The sequence below is a fragment of the Anolis carolinensis genome, chromosome 5 (genome assembly GCF_035594765.1).
Source record: "Anolis carolinensis isolate JA03-04 chromosome 5, rAnoCar3.1.pri, whole genome shotgun sequence".
NCBI lineage: Eukaryota > Metazoa > Chordata > Lepidosauria > Squamata > Dactyloidae > Anolis > Anolis carolinensis.
Window position 1 is genome coordinate 4,498,923 of NC_085845.1, and position 14,429 is coordinate 4,513,351.

Here is a 14,429-nt window from a genome sequence, read left to right on the forward strand (position 1 = left end):
GCCTCACCTTTCTTGAGCTCAGAGTAAAGTATCTGCTTTGGTGGACGGTGATTGGCCATTCGGATGACGTAGCCTTCAGTCCAGCCAAGTGGATAGTGAAGAATCATGGCTTTGATGCTGGTGGTTTTTGCTTCTTCCTGAACACTGACATTTGTCCGACTGTCTTCCTCCCAAGAGATTTGCAGGATTTTTCAAAGGCAATGCTAATGGGTTTGTTCCAGAACTCAAGAGCAATGTTTGTAGATAGTTCATGTTTTGCAGGCATACAACAGAGTTGGAAGGACAATAGTTTTATAGTCGAGTATCTTGATATCTACAAATGTCCTAATAATATCACTCCACTGAAGCATGCTTAAATACTGGACCCTTAGGATATTTGTCTATTTTTCCTCACCATCTGAAGCTCAACTTCAGCTGTGGCCATATTAACCCGATTATTGCTTTGTAGAAGGAGAAGCAGCCAGGGGCACCAAGGGGTGCCAAGCACTGTTCTTACCATCCTTATAATTCAATGTTCCTCTATTTCTCGTCTTCCGGCCCCCTCCAGCTCACTTTATTGCAATACACTGCTATTTCAGCAACAGTTCTGGCAACATAGGTGATGGTGGTTAATAGTGCTGTGCAATTCGGTTAAACCTAGTTCTGTTTTCGGTATCTGGATTTTGGTGTCTCTCCAGATCCATTTTTCGGGAGCCTTTCTGGGATCCTTTCTCCTTATATCCTTCAATACAACCTGGATTAAGGCATCAGACATAAGAAAACACCCTCTCTGGGATCCTTTCTCCTTATATTCTCGAATAAAACCTGATTAAGGCACCAGACATAAGAGACTTCCGGTGGGCGGCGATGGTGTTGGGCAGGACTTGCTAGGGGCTCCTAGCAAGCCATCTCCATTTGGTAGAGCTTTTAGCTCCCCTCTCCCTGCTGATCGAGACAGGAAGGGACACAAGCCTCCGGTGTGACCACTGTCGATCCGAGGCCACTGCTTAAGGTGGGTGGCCAACTGGATCCGAACGAGTCGTGGAGGGTGCAGTCCGCAAGGAGAGAAGCAGGGCTGAAAACCCTGCAATTACCGCCAGCCAGGCCCATTTTAAAACATAAAGAAGGAGAAGAACCAATGAAGCCAGAACGGCAGGAAAAGTGAGTCTTTTCCAAATAATAAGTTTTTTACTCGAGGTGGATCTTTGGTCCAAGAAACAAAGAGATGAACCCTTTTTAATGGCGGGACTCAGTCTAAGAGTTAAAAAGGCCAAAACGGTGGTCTAATTGATTGGGGGGCAATTTTGACATTCCGGAGGGGGAGAAGAGGATTAAAGCAAAGAAACAAAAAGTATGGAAGCAAATGACTTACCAAGGTGGCGGCTGCTGACCTTGAGAGACATATTGTTTTGACTATCAGTGCCCTTCTTCATCAACAATCTCAGGAACAAGTGATGCAAAACCGGAAAGGAAGTTAAATCCAGAACACAGACTAAGAGCAGAAGTGGGTAAATTTACTCCAAGAGGGCATCAAATAAGGTGGAAACCAAGGGCGTAACTAAGGAACTACGGGCGGAATTAAAGGCAACAAAAATGGAAGGTAAAGAAAGGACAGCTCCATAGAGCTCGGCCACACAGAGGAAATAGGCTCTTTCTTAGCCTATTACAGTCTGAACTTCAAGTACCAGAAATCCCTGCACCAGCTGGGAACGGCAGCTGCATCTTTTCTTTTTGCAAGCTGTCTCCTCCCAGCAGGAGAGAGAGAAAATGTTTTAAAATTCCAAAAAAAAAATCAGTGGTTGAGTGAAATGTTCTGAAACTTGGTAGGCTAAGTGGTAAATGTATCCTATAGTATCCCTAGTTACATTCTGATAGACTTAAAAAAATTGAAAGTCCAAAGTTCTCTGTAGCTGAGAAAGTGTTACTTGCCCAAGGTGCTTAAATGGCTTAAATTGAAAAAATCCCTAAAACTCAGTGGATATGCAAATATTTCTGAAACTGTGGAGGAATTATATCCTGTTATGTTGTGCCATTGTAGAGAAATTCAAGGAGATACCTCTTGTAGTATTTTTGAAAAAGATATTAATTTTAAAAGTCCCAAAAATCAGAGGATGAGTAAAACATTCTGAAACTTGGAGGGATTATGATGGTAAATGTGTGCTATAATTGTAGCAAATTTCTTCCTGATAGCTATAAAAATGATAGAGAATCAAGTCCCAAAAGTTTTCCCATTGCCGCAAATGCCACAAAATAATAACAAAATTTTGAAATTTCAGATTCAAAACAAAATTACCCCTTTTCCGAATTTTTCAAAACACTTACAAAATGAAACGGGGGGGGGGGGGGGGGGGGATCTGAATTTCATCTTTTGAAATAAAACAGATTTCTGCCATTTCTCGCACCTCTAGTAGCCACTGACAGTAGAATTTTTCTTGATTGACTTCATCAGCTTCTAGTGTTGGTGCATAGGCATTTATGATAATTGCCTGCTTGTTTTCTGGCAAATTAATTTGGAAGGATGAGAGTTGTTTGTTAATGCTGGTGGATGCTTCAGACAGATGCTTCACCAGATCACTTTGTATAGCTAAGCTGACTGTGTCATTGTGTCATTCTTGTTGAGGCAATCCCTTCCAAAAGAAAATGTAGTCTCCTTTTTCTTCCTTCAGCTGTCCCTCTTTTGTGTTTTGGGTCTCTTGGAAAGATGCTATATCAATATCAAAATGTCTCAACTATCTTGCAATATTAGCAATCCCTTGTTCAGTATTTTCATTCTCTGCATTATCCAACAACATTCATTTGCCTTTTTTGGCTACAAGATGGTGACCCCTCTAGATGTGGCAGTCCAGTCAAGGATAGATAAAAGGGTACGAAGAAGACTTTGGTTTTTTCCAAGGTCAGCAAGATTCAACTCCTTTCCAGATGCCTCCTGTTGACATTTCTGAGCTAGCGCCAATTAAGGATGCCCTTGAGACAGTGCCGGCTCTCCCAGATTCTCCTGACGGGTTAGTGTTTGATCGTAGGGTCTTCTTAAAAACAGAGAGATCGCAGAGACAAAGCTTGAGGAGAAGCGCCAGATTAGCGGAGGGTGGTGACTATGACTAAGCTTAGTTCTCTTGGGAAGAATTAGGGAGTCAGGCACCTGGTGCAGTGACTATGGCAAGCTCAGTTCTCTTGAGAAGAATTAGGGAGTCTGGCACCTGGTTTGGGGGAGCTTATGAACTTCCATAAAAGTTTTGCGCTGGGAACATTCCTGTGCTGTGTCAACTTTACTTCTTACTGAGAAGCATCATCGTCTCCAGCTCCTGAAACCCAAGCAGCCTGACGGTGCGCTTACTCCTGAGTAGACCGGGTGCCGGTCTACCTTCTTGCCAAGTTTGGACTGCGTTTCAGATCCAGCACTTCCAGCTCCTACCTTGCCTTGAGATCCTGTTTTGGACTTTCACTCCAGAGAACTCTTTTGTGATACCTTGCTCCTTTTTCCCCGCTCAATACTCAAGCCGAATTTGAGTGTGTTTCGGTTTCTGGACTTTGGACCTTAATATTGTATATAAAACTTTCACTTATTGGACTAATTTTGATCTTTCCTGAAAGGTCAATTGCTTGCTCAACTTTTCTGCTTATTTTCGTTTGGAAGTTTATTTGCTTCAATAATGGTATTATATTGTTATCAGCCTCTGTGTTGGTTTTCAGTGCTCTCGCTGCCCAGGGGTGTAACAGGTACACAAACAAAGGGGATATTACTCAACATTCACACACATATAGACATTCAGTCTTCATGATGCATACATTATTTATTTATTATTTATTTATTACATCACTTCTACCCTGCCCTTCTCACCCATCAGGGGACTCAGGGCGGCTCCTTCTCCTGGAAAAGAGATCCTGAAGTAGGCCAGATTGCGTTCCCTGCAAATTTGCCATTCTGCGAATACACCATCTCCCTCCATTCCTTGTATGAAGAGGCGAGTGGACCAGACCCCTCTGGTCTGCACAATTTTGGAACAGTAAAGTGTCCCTTATATAGCATATTTCTTGCTGATGCTGTTCCAAAATGACAAAACTTAATGACAGGCAACTAAAACATCCTGACTCCATCAGTTCCTGGGCAGATGTTGACTTTGCTTCCTTAAGTGATAAGTTGTTTTCCTTCTTAAGGAGCATTATTTGCTTTTTAAAAAAACATAAGGAATAATTGCAAACACTTCCTTAACTTAAATAATCATTGCCTTTGGTAATGTCAATACAGTAGAGTTCTGGTTATCTGACTTTTATTTATCTGACACTCCGTATTATCCGAGGCACCGCCAGGGGGCTTGGCAAGGAGGGAAGGGACTTTGGCACACCATGCATGGAGGAGCATGGAGGAGCCCCTGCAGGAGATGCAGATGAGACGGCCAAACTGGGGAAGAGCCCTTTGAGGAACTTTTGAAACAGGCCGCGGGAAGGTGCTTCGAGGGAGGGAGGGAGGGAGGGAGGGAGGGAGGGAGGGAGGGAGGGAGGCTCCGAAGAAAGATTTAACGGAAGGGTTGTTTTGGAAGGAACCCTGTGATCCCAGCCATGAAAGCCTTCAACAACACTGTTTTAAGTTTTGTCATTTTGGAACAGCATCAGCAAGAAATATGCTATATAAGGGACACTTTACTGTTCCAAAATTGTGCAGACCAGAGGAGTCTGGTCCACTCGCCTCTTCATGTTGTCGAAGGCTTTAGTAGCTGGGTTCACAGCATTCCTTCCACAGCAACCCTTCCATTAAAACTTCCTTCGGAGCCTGCCTCCCTCCTTCGAGGCACCTTCCTGCAGCCTGTTTCAAAAGTTCCTCAAAGGGCTCCTCTCCAGTTTGGCCATCCCATCTGCATCCCCTGGAGGGGCTCCTCCATGCATGGTGTGCCAAAGTCCCTTCCCTCCTTGCCAAGCCCTTGGCTTGGATAATAGAGCCTCCCTACTATCCAACAGTTTCAGTTATCTGACATTGGGCCCATCCCTTTATGTCGGATAACCGGAACTCTACTGTATGTTGTTTTCCACAAAGAGTTAATCAGTTTATCATTTATCTCTGATCATCAATGTCAGCAGTTCAGCAGTTCTTATCAGCAAATTTGAATTACAGTTCACAAATTTTCCTTTTGTAGTTTTCCCGGCATTATTTCTTAGGATGGCATCTCCAAGCCCCAATCATACTTCTTTCATCCAATTTCATTTAAACCAAACATCATATATTCATGTCATGCCTGTGCTGCTGCCGAGGTCCTCTCACCAAAGCAGGGGACCTAAGAAGACAATGAACTGACCGCATCCCTACTTAATAAATATTTTACCACTCAGAGCCAGTTATGGTATGGATGTCTTCCTGACACCTCAGGACATCAAATTGTTTGCTTTTGCATCCCAAATTGTTGATACTGGAAAGACACGCTGGAAACCGGGAGTACGCTGAATGGTATTAAAGCAACATATTGCCACCCAGCAACCTCTTCTACTCTTTAATTTGTAGGCATTTTATGTCTGGGGTTACAAACTAAGTTTTTTTCTCCATCTGGGTGGATGACAGGTTTTCTCTGAACAAACACCAGGAAGCCGTAAACAATTCTTTATCTCAGTCCCATAACCAACTTTCAGCTTATTCAATATCAGTGTCCTTGGAAGCATCACAAAATCTGCTTTTGTTTGCCTTCAGGGACCCTGGTCAGTACATCCACTTTTCGTTGGGTCTTATCCGACAAATGGCTCTCTTTAGGGAAGTGCATAGGCTATCCCTCCAACATTGCTTGTTCAATGTGCAGTGTTTATCAACAAAAACACAGTTTTCAGTATCTCCTCCTGCTAAGCCCTTATTTATTGGTGCACCAGGGCTCCAGAACCTGGAAAAAAGAAGAAGCAAACCTTTCAGGAATTATTAAAACCATGTATCAAAAGGCTTTAAAGCAGTTAAAAGTTGTACAGTACTCTCGATATTTAGGACCAGTCAATAGAGCAACTGCTAAACAAAACAAACACCACAGGTAGAATTCAAATCCATAGCTATCTTATAGCAAAGGGATCTTATAGCATGTAGAGAAAGCGCGAGCATAAGGACATGTCATGCATGCATCTGAGGAAATTCTAGGGGGTCTTCAAAAAGTTTCAGCATGTTTTATATTTTCATTGGGAATGGTGAGTGTGGGAATAGTAGTAACTGGTTGTGTCTGAGTCCAAGTAGCCACAGTAAGAACAGACCACGGAACAACAGACTGGTTCAAGATTAGGAAAGGAGTACAGAAGGGCCGTATACTTTCACCCTCCCTATTCAACTTGTACACAGAACACATCATTCAACGTGCGGGGCTTGATGAATCCAAGGCTGGGGTTAAAATTGCTGGAAGAAACATTAACAACCTTAGGTATGGAGATGATACCACTCTGGTGGCCGAAAGTGAGGAAGAGCTGAGGAGCCTTATCACCAAGGGGAAAGAAAGAAGAAAGGGCAAAAGCTGGGTTGCAGTTAAACATCAAGAAAACCAAGATCATGGCAACCAGACCAATTGATAACTGGCAAATAGAGGGAGAAAACGTGGAGGCAGTGACAGACTTTATATTTCTAGGCGCGAAGATCACTGCAGATGCAGACTGTAGCCAGGAAATCAGAAGACGTTTACTTCTTGGGAGGAGAGCCATGGGCAACCTTGACAAAAGAGTGAAGAGCAGGGACATCACACTGGCAATGAAGGTCCGCATAGTCAAAGCAATGGTATCCCCCATAGTGACCTATGGATGCGAGAGCTGGACCATAAGGAAGGCTGAGCAAAGAAAGAGAGACGCTTTTGGACTCTGGTGCTGGAGGAAAATCCTGAGCGTGCCTTGGACCTTGGCAAGAAGATCCAACCAGTCCATCCTCCAGGAAATAATGCCCAATGGCTGCTCACTGGAGGGAAGGATATTAGAGGCAAAGATGAAGTACTTTGGCCACATCATGAGAAGACAGGAAAGCTCGGAGAAGAGAATGATGCTGGGAAAAATGGAAGGAAAAAGGAGGAGAGGCCGACCAAGGGCAAGATGGATGAATTGTATCCTTGAAGGGACTGGCTTGACCTTGAAGGAACTGGGGTCGGCGACGGCTGACAGGAAGCTCTGGTGTGGGCTGGTCATGAGGTCACAAAGAGTCAGAAGTGACTGAACAAATAACAACAACAAGAGTGTCATGTGACTCACCTGTCTGGCAAGCCGGCTGACCTTGCCATTTATCATGCTGTGGTGAAGATGGCTGCAAAATGTATACATTGCACCACAGAGGAAATGTTTTCTGACCTTTCCTTTCTTTGGGCAGAAGGTGAGCTGAGAGCACAAGTCCATCAATGCATATGCGCTCAGTATGGGGATAAAGTCCTCTCTCATAGAGTCATCTATGAGTGGATTGAAATGTTTGAAAATAGCTATGCTACAAGTGTGACAGATGCAGAATCCTCTGGACGCCCAGCTATAGCCAGGACCACCAGGAATGAACCCTGGAACTGATTCGTGAAAACAGAAGAATAACAGTTGAAGAGGCTGCAGGAAAGCTGAATGTGAGTGTTGAATTTGCCTATGATTCACAACAGCCTTAAGTTCAGTAAGGTGTGTGCCAGTTGGGTGCCGAAACAACTAACAGAGGAGCTTAAAGAGGAAGAAGATTTTCATGTGATGATGATGCTAAAGCAGTGGCACATCAGTGGCTATGTGCTCAAAACCAAAAACATTTGTGTTACTGGCATTAAAAAGTTGGTATGATGCTGGTAAAAATGTATTGCAAAGGAATGTGATTATGTAGAAAAGCTTTGTAATTTGTTTTTGAAATTCTTAATAGTTTTTTTTAAGTGTGAAATGTTTTTGAAGGCCCCTTGTAGATTAATGGGTGTATCTACCATATACAATTAATGTAGTTCTAATGGCATTTTAACTCCAATAGAATTCTGGGAGTTTTAGTTTGCAAGGTCTTTAGCCTTTTCTGCCAAAGATCAATTTTCTCCTGGACTTCATCACAGAATGTTTCCTTTTTGTTTCCTCCTTTTACCTCTGCAGTTGGAGCATAAATTTGGATCATGGTTATATTGAGGAGTCCCGCCCCCCCCCCCCCCTCGCCCCATGGAAAAAGTGTTATTGCAATGATTTGCTCAGATGTTGCATCACATCCTTTGAACTGCTTTTGCTACATCTCTCCTCACTATCAATGCCACCCCATTTCTTAACTTTTTATTTCCATTTCCTGAGGATAACATTGTGTAACTATCTGGCTCAAAATGTCCCATTGCTGCGCACTTAAGCTCACTCAGCCTAAGTAATATTTATAAGTTCCTTTTCTTTTCTTTACCATTAGCATACCCTCCTCATTCATGCTTCTCATGTTTGATGTTACTGCAAAATGTGATTATGTGTTGCATAGTTCAAACTTTCCATATCCCTATCAAAAATTCAATTTCAGAACTTCAGCTGGTGAGTGTTAGTGGTATGACAATTATTGACCCTGGCCCAGAAATACAGAGTATTACATACTTTCTACAAATCTCTCTTTCTCTCTTTTTTCTAAAAAGAATTAATGATTGGGTAGCAGAAACAATACATTTTCATAAAACTTCTAAAAGACAAAAAGTGGATGAATTTTGCTCAGAAACTTACATTTGTCTCACAGGAGTATCTTCAAGCCATATCCAATCTATTCGCTGCTTATGAAGTCCAATCCAATAGTCAACATGTTTGCCCTTGACATGGGATTCTATAAACTCCTAAAAATAGCAGAAATCAGTAGGTCTTTTTCTCCAAGCCTTCCTGCACAACCATTTCCTTCCCCAAAAGACAAAACCTACCTTTTAGGCATGTGTGATCCACAAAAAAAGGTTCAATACTCGCTTTGAAAGTAGGGGTTACTGTTACTAAAGTCATTTCCGAATTTTGAAGCAAAAAATTCAAAACTTTCCGAAACTGCCGAATCTTCATATGTACCTCGTTAATGGTGGGTACGCATGCACATGAAGGAAAACATTATCATCAATGGGGGAAATTTAGGGGCCTCTCCCTCCCTGATTGAGCTATGCTAATGAAATTTGCTACAGTGATAGAACACAAAAACCACTGTTAGCTCACCAAATCTAAGAATGTTTGGCTTATCCTCAGATTTTTGGCAAATTTTCAACATTTTTATAAAAAACATTTTTAATACAGTAGAGTCTCATCCAAGCTAAACGGGTCGGCAGAATGTTGGATAAGCGAATATGTTGGATAATAAGGAGGGATTAAGGAAAAAACTATTAAACATCAAATTACGTTATGATTTTATAAATTAAGCACCAAAATATCATGTTATACAACAAATTTGACAGAAAAAGTAGTTCAATACACAGTAATGCTATGTACCGTGTTTCCCCGAAAATAAGACAGTGTCTTATATTAATTTTTGCTCCCAAAGATGTGCTAGGTCTTATTTTCAGGGGATGTCTTATTTTTCCATGAAGAAGAATTCACATGTATTGTTGAACAAAAAAAATGAACATTTCTTATATACTGTACAGTAGTTGTCATCACAAACCAGCATAACCTGACGAACTGTGAATCCTATCAAGAATTTCTTGTTACTACCAATATTTCCATGTACAACACTCTATGGTACATATATTTACTGATCCTGCATGCTCTGGTGTTCTGTTTATTGGACATGCTTCCAAACAAAAACTTTGCTAGGTCTTATTTTCGGGGGAGGCCTTATATTTAGGAATTCAGCAAAACCTCTACTAGGTCTTATTTTCTGAGGATGTCTTATTTTCAAGGAAACAGGGTAGTAACTACTGTATTTACGAATTTACCACCAAAATATCATGATGTATTGAAGACATTGACTACAAAAATGCGTTGGATAATCCAGAACGTTTGATAAGCGAGTGTTGGATAAGTGAGACTCTACTGTAATAACAAAAATTTGTTCCTAGTTTGAAAGTGTTATTTCCTGTTTCATTGGGTTGTCTTTACTTTGAAAGTCATTGTTCTACTTCAGAAACTTTATTTTTGTGGCTGAAACTTTGTTAAATTGGTGGAGAGAGACTCAACAATGTGCTATTTTTATAGGATGATGACTCTTGCTGTTTTTATGACAGAACCAATTAGGAAATGACATTTATCAACCAAGAACAGAAATCATAGCATATCATCAAATCACTCCTGACAGATGGCCATCAACCTCTGAATAAGGAAATCTTTTCTTGGTTTGTAAGTGTTATTTCCTGTTTCATTGGGTTTTTTGGGGCTGAGATTGTGTGACTTGCCCAAGATCACCCAGTGGGTTTCTATGGCTGAGTGGGGAATGAAGCTACAATCGTAGTCCAACTCTCAAACCTCTACGCTACACCATGCTGTCCCAAAAAGGTGCCCGCTGTTTCTTCCTATGTGGCTTAGACCTCTTCTTCTCACGAGTGGCTTTCTTCCCTATGAGGCTTAGCCCACTTCCGATGTTACACAATGTCTTCAGAAAAAACCTCAGTCTTCTCATTTTTTATGAATGCTGCCATGAGAAAATGTATAAGGACGTGGGTGAACTACATAGAATCATAGAATCATAGAATAGTAGAGTTGGAAGAGACCTCATGCGCCATCTAGTAAACCCCCCGCTAAGAAGCAGGAAATCGCATTCACAGCACCCCCGACAGATGGCCATCCAGCCTCTGTCTAAAAGCCTCCAAAGAAGGAGCCTCCACCACGGCCTGGGGGAGAGAGTTCCACTGTCGAACAGCCCTCACAGTGAGGAAGTTCTTCCTGATGTTCAGGTGGAATCTCCTTTCCTGTAGTTTGAAGCCATTGCTCTGTGTCCTAGTCTGCAGGGCAACAGAAAACAAGCTTGCTCCCTCATCCCTATGACTTCCCCTCACATATTTGTACATGGCTATCATGTCTCGTCTCAGCCTTCTCTTCTGCAGGCTAAACATGCCCAGCTCTTTAAGCCGCTCCTTATAGGGCTTGTACTCCAGACCCTTGATCATTTGAGTTGTCCTCCTCTGGACACCTTCCAGCTTGTCAACATCTCCCTTCAACTGCGGTGCCCAAAATTGGACACAGTATTTCAGGTGTGGTCTGACCAAGGCAGAATAGAGGGGGAGCATGACTACAGTTCCCAAAGGTCTTGGGTCAACCCTCCCAAAACTCCCCCAGGATTCACAGCTGTCCATGTTGGGTCTGTGTGCCAAGCTTGGTCCAGATCCGTCACTTTTCTTCTTATCCCAGATTATATGGAAGTGGGGATTCATATAATCCAGTTTAAATCAGATAATCTGGAAGCAGATACTGGAATATAGGGCAGTGTAGATCCAGCCTGATTCCTCTTCCACACTGCTCCTATATCCCAGGATTTGATCCCATATTATCTGCAACCCTGTTTAAGAGCCCCATAGAAACCAACCACTCCAGGACGAGAAGGGGATTTCTTTCCTGAATAGCAACGGTTGGTTGAATTAAAACACTTTCTCATATATCTGAAGGTTATCCGAAGGTATTTTGAGGCATGGGCACCAACGCTCCGAATTGGAAGGTTAATTCAGAAGTGCCCAAGCACCTTGGAACCCAGTTCAATATTAATACGATTAACATATTTATTACAATTAACGACTTTTCCGATTTTTTTGCTCATGCCTACTATCTTGATAGTGTTTCTACAAAGCTCTTTCTCTTGCACACAGATGTATTAAACATGTGTACAGGAGGCTCCTTCACCCTATCATCTTCAATTAAGAACAATAAAACCTCCATAACCGTATCATAATCCATATCTGCAGTTTCACTCATGCTCAGTGAATAAGATCTCTCTAGTAATTTGCTAAGCCCTCCAGGTAATTCGATAGTATGCTTCTCCCAAAGTTACCATAGGGTCACCTTGGAGGACCTATCAATCACATTGGAGAACTTAGCAAAGATCTGCTGTGCTCTGCAGCTGTTCTCCAAGCATGATAGCCAGAGGCAATCTGAGAGTCAACACAAATATCTATCTATCTATATAGTAAAAGCGAATGTATGTATGTGGGAGATGATGTCTGTGGCCAATTGCATAATGGCTCCCACTTCCAGAGACCACTGTGACACCCACCGATGATGGATCAGAACCAAATTTGGCACACAGAACTCCCATGACCAACTGTAAGTACTGTAATTTGGGGGTGGGGGGGGGTTTGACCTTGACATTTGGGAGTTGTAGTTTCTGGGATTTATAGTTCACCTATAATCAGAGAGCACTCTGAACCTCACCAATGGTGGAATTGGACCAAACCTGGCACACAGAACCCACATGACTAACAGAAAATACTGAAGTGATTGGGGGGGGGGGGGTCATGTTGATTTTTGAGAGTTGTAGTTCACTCTCATCCAAAGAGTGCTGTGGACCCAGCCAATGACAGATCTAAACCAAATTTGGAACACAGACCCAACAAGACCAACTTTGAATATAGGCAGGTTTGAAGGGGAAGTGAAGATCCTGGGAGTTGTACTTTACCCACATCCAGAGAGCACTGAACCCAGCTGACAATGGATCTGGACCAAACTTGGCACACAGACTCAACACAGCCAACTTTGAATACTGGCAGGATTTGGGGGGAATTGACCTTGTATTCAGGGAGATGTAGTTCATTCGCATCCAGAGAGCACTGTGAACCCAGCCAACGATAGATCTGGACCAAAATTGGCACATATACCCAACTTTGCAATCAGGTAGGGCTTGGTTTTGATTGCACCATGAATTTGGAAATTGTAGTTCACCTGCAATCAAAGAACACTGGAATACTGGCAGGGTTTGGGGAGGACTGATCCACTATTTTGGGAACTGAAGTTCACCCACATCCAGAGAGTACTATGATACCAACTGGTGATGGATCTCAGCCAAACTGGGCACACAAAACCAACATGGCCAACAACAGAGTTTGCGGGGAATTGGCCTATGATGCTGAGAGTTGTAGTTCACTCATATCCTTATGCATTTTCTAATGGGAGCATTCATAAAAACAAAAGCAAAGACTGACTTTTTCTAATCAATAGCATTACAGATGACCTAACCCGGGCATTGCCGGGTACCTAAGCTAGTGGTATAATAAATGGCAGATGAGGTGGCTTCCTCTTAGTCCTGCTGTTGTTGCACACCTGGTGGCACAGTGTGTCAAAGCGCTGAGCTGCTGAACTTGCGGACCAAAAGGTCCCAGGTTCAAATCCCAGGAGCGGAATGAACGCCCGCTGTTAGCCCCAGCTCCTGCCAACCTAGCAGTTCGAAAACATGCAAATGTGAGTAGAGCAATAGGTACCGCTCCGGCAGGAAGGTAATGGTGCTCCATGCAGTCATGCCAGCCACATGATCTGGAGATGTCTATGGACAATGCCGGCTCTTTGGCTTAGAAATGGAGATGAGCACCAACCCGCAAAGTCGTTCACGACTGGACTTAACGTCAGGGGAAACCTTTACCTTTACCTTTAATCGGGCTGTATCACATTTAACCATGCCAGTTTAAGTGGTGTCAATCTGCATTAATTCCACAGTGTAGATGTACCCCAGGTCTTCCCTCTTCTGTGATTTCCTTGTGCTCCTGAAGACATGACCAAGATATCCAAGTCCAGGTGATGTAGAGGCATACCCAATGGAACCAATGGTGAAACTGCCACCCAGTTACAAGCACCATGGAGGTCCCCTTGGGTTCTGCTCACCTCTTCCGCTGGAGTGTCAATGGTAGCCAAGGAGGAATCTCTGGTCGAACACGTGTGTATTGCTTGCACATACGTTTGTGCACCCATGTGAAACAGAAAGAGGCTGCCACCAAACACTTCCCAGTCTTTGGTAATCTTTCTGGTAATATCGGCTGCAATCCAAATCAGGAATATGGGAAGAAGGACGAAGGGGTGGGAAATACAGGAGAGAGGATTCAGTAGAAGTTAATTTATGGCAATTCCCTGCTGATATTTATATTTAAAGACTAAAGGCATCATGTACAGTACTGACAATGCATGATATAGCACTGTGATATGGTACTATGGTCAGACGCATACTACCTCAGAACCCATATCTACAGTTTTACTAACCTGGACCCTGAAGGAAATGTTCTCACTAAGAATTTGCTCGGTCCTCCAGCATGGTTCTATGGTATGCTTACTGTCGTGCCTCTGTAAAGACTCTCACTGTTTGTTTACCTTTATTTAAGCCATTTTAGTTAGAGGAGATAGGCTGCTAGGAATTGTGGAGTTGAAGTCTGAAACACCAGGAGGGCCCAAATTTGCCCATACCTGGTCTAGATACAGTAGCCTATTTCCCTTTGAGCCACCCGCTCCTTGGATGCATATCTAAAAAGCACGGCAGCAACACAAAAAGTTTGGAAAGCTCTGGCAGTCACACTGAAGAACTGAGCAAATTCCTATAGAGTATCCTTCTATCTATAGGAATCCCCAGGGCAACCCTATGGAGTGCCAGAACTGGACAGATACAGGCATAATAT

At 42.8% G+C, this 14,429-nt stretch overlaps 1 protein-coding gene across 3 annotated transcripts in view; it reads right to left on the minus strand.

The window, feature by feature from the left end:
* Positions 1-5,446: 5,446 nt before the first annotated feature.
* The window catches only part of LOC107983694 (tetranectin), a 29,014-nt gene continuing 20,031 nt past the window's right edge, over positions 5,447-14,429 (minus strand). For all 3 annotated transcript variants that reach the window (XM_062981865.1, XM_062981868.1, XM_062981866.1), the window contains 3 exons: positions 13,648-13,799; positions 8,605-8,711; positions 5,447-5,837 (listed from right to left, as the gene is read on the minus strand). In XM_062981865.1, the coding sequence (XP_062837935.1) occupies positions 5,663-5,837; positions 8,605-8,711; positions 13,648-13,799 (434 nt within the window). In that variant the 3' untranslated portion in view covers positions 5,447-5,662. The remainder of the gene's footprint in view (positions 5,838-8,604; positions 8,712-13,647; positions 13,800-14,429) is intronic.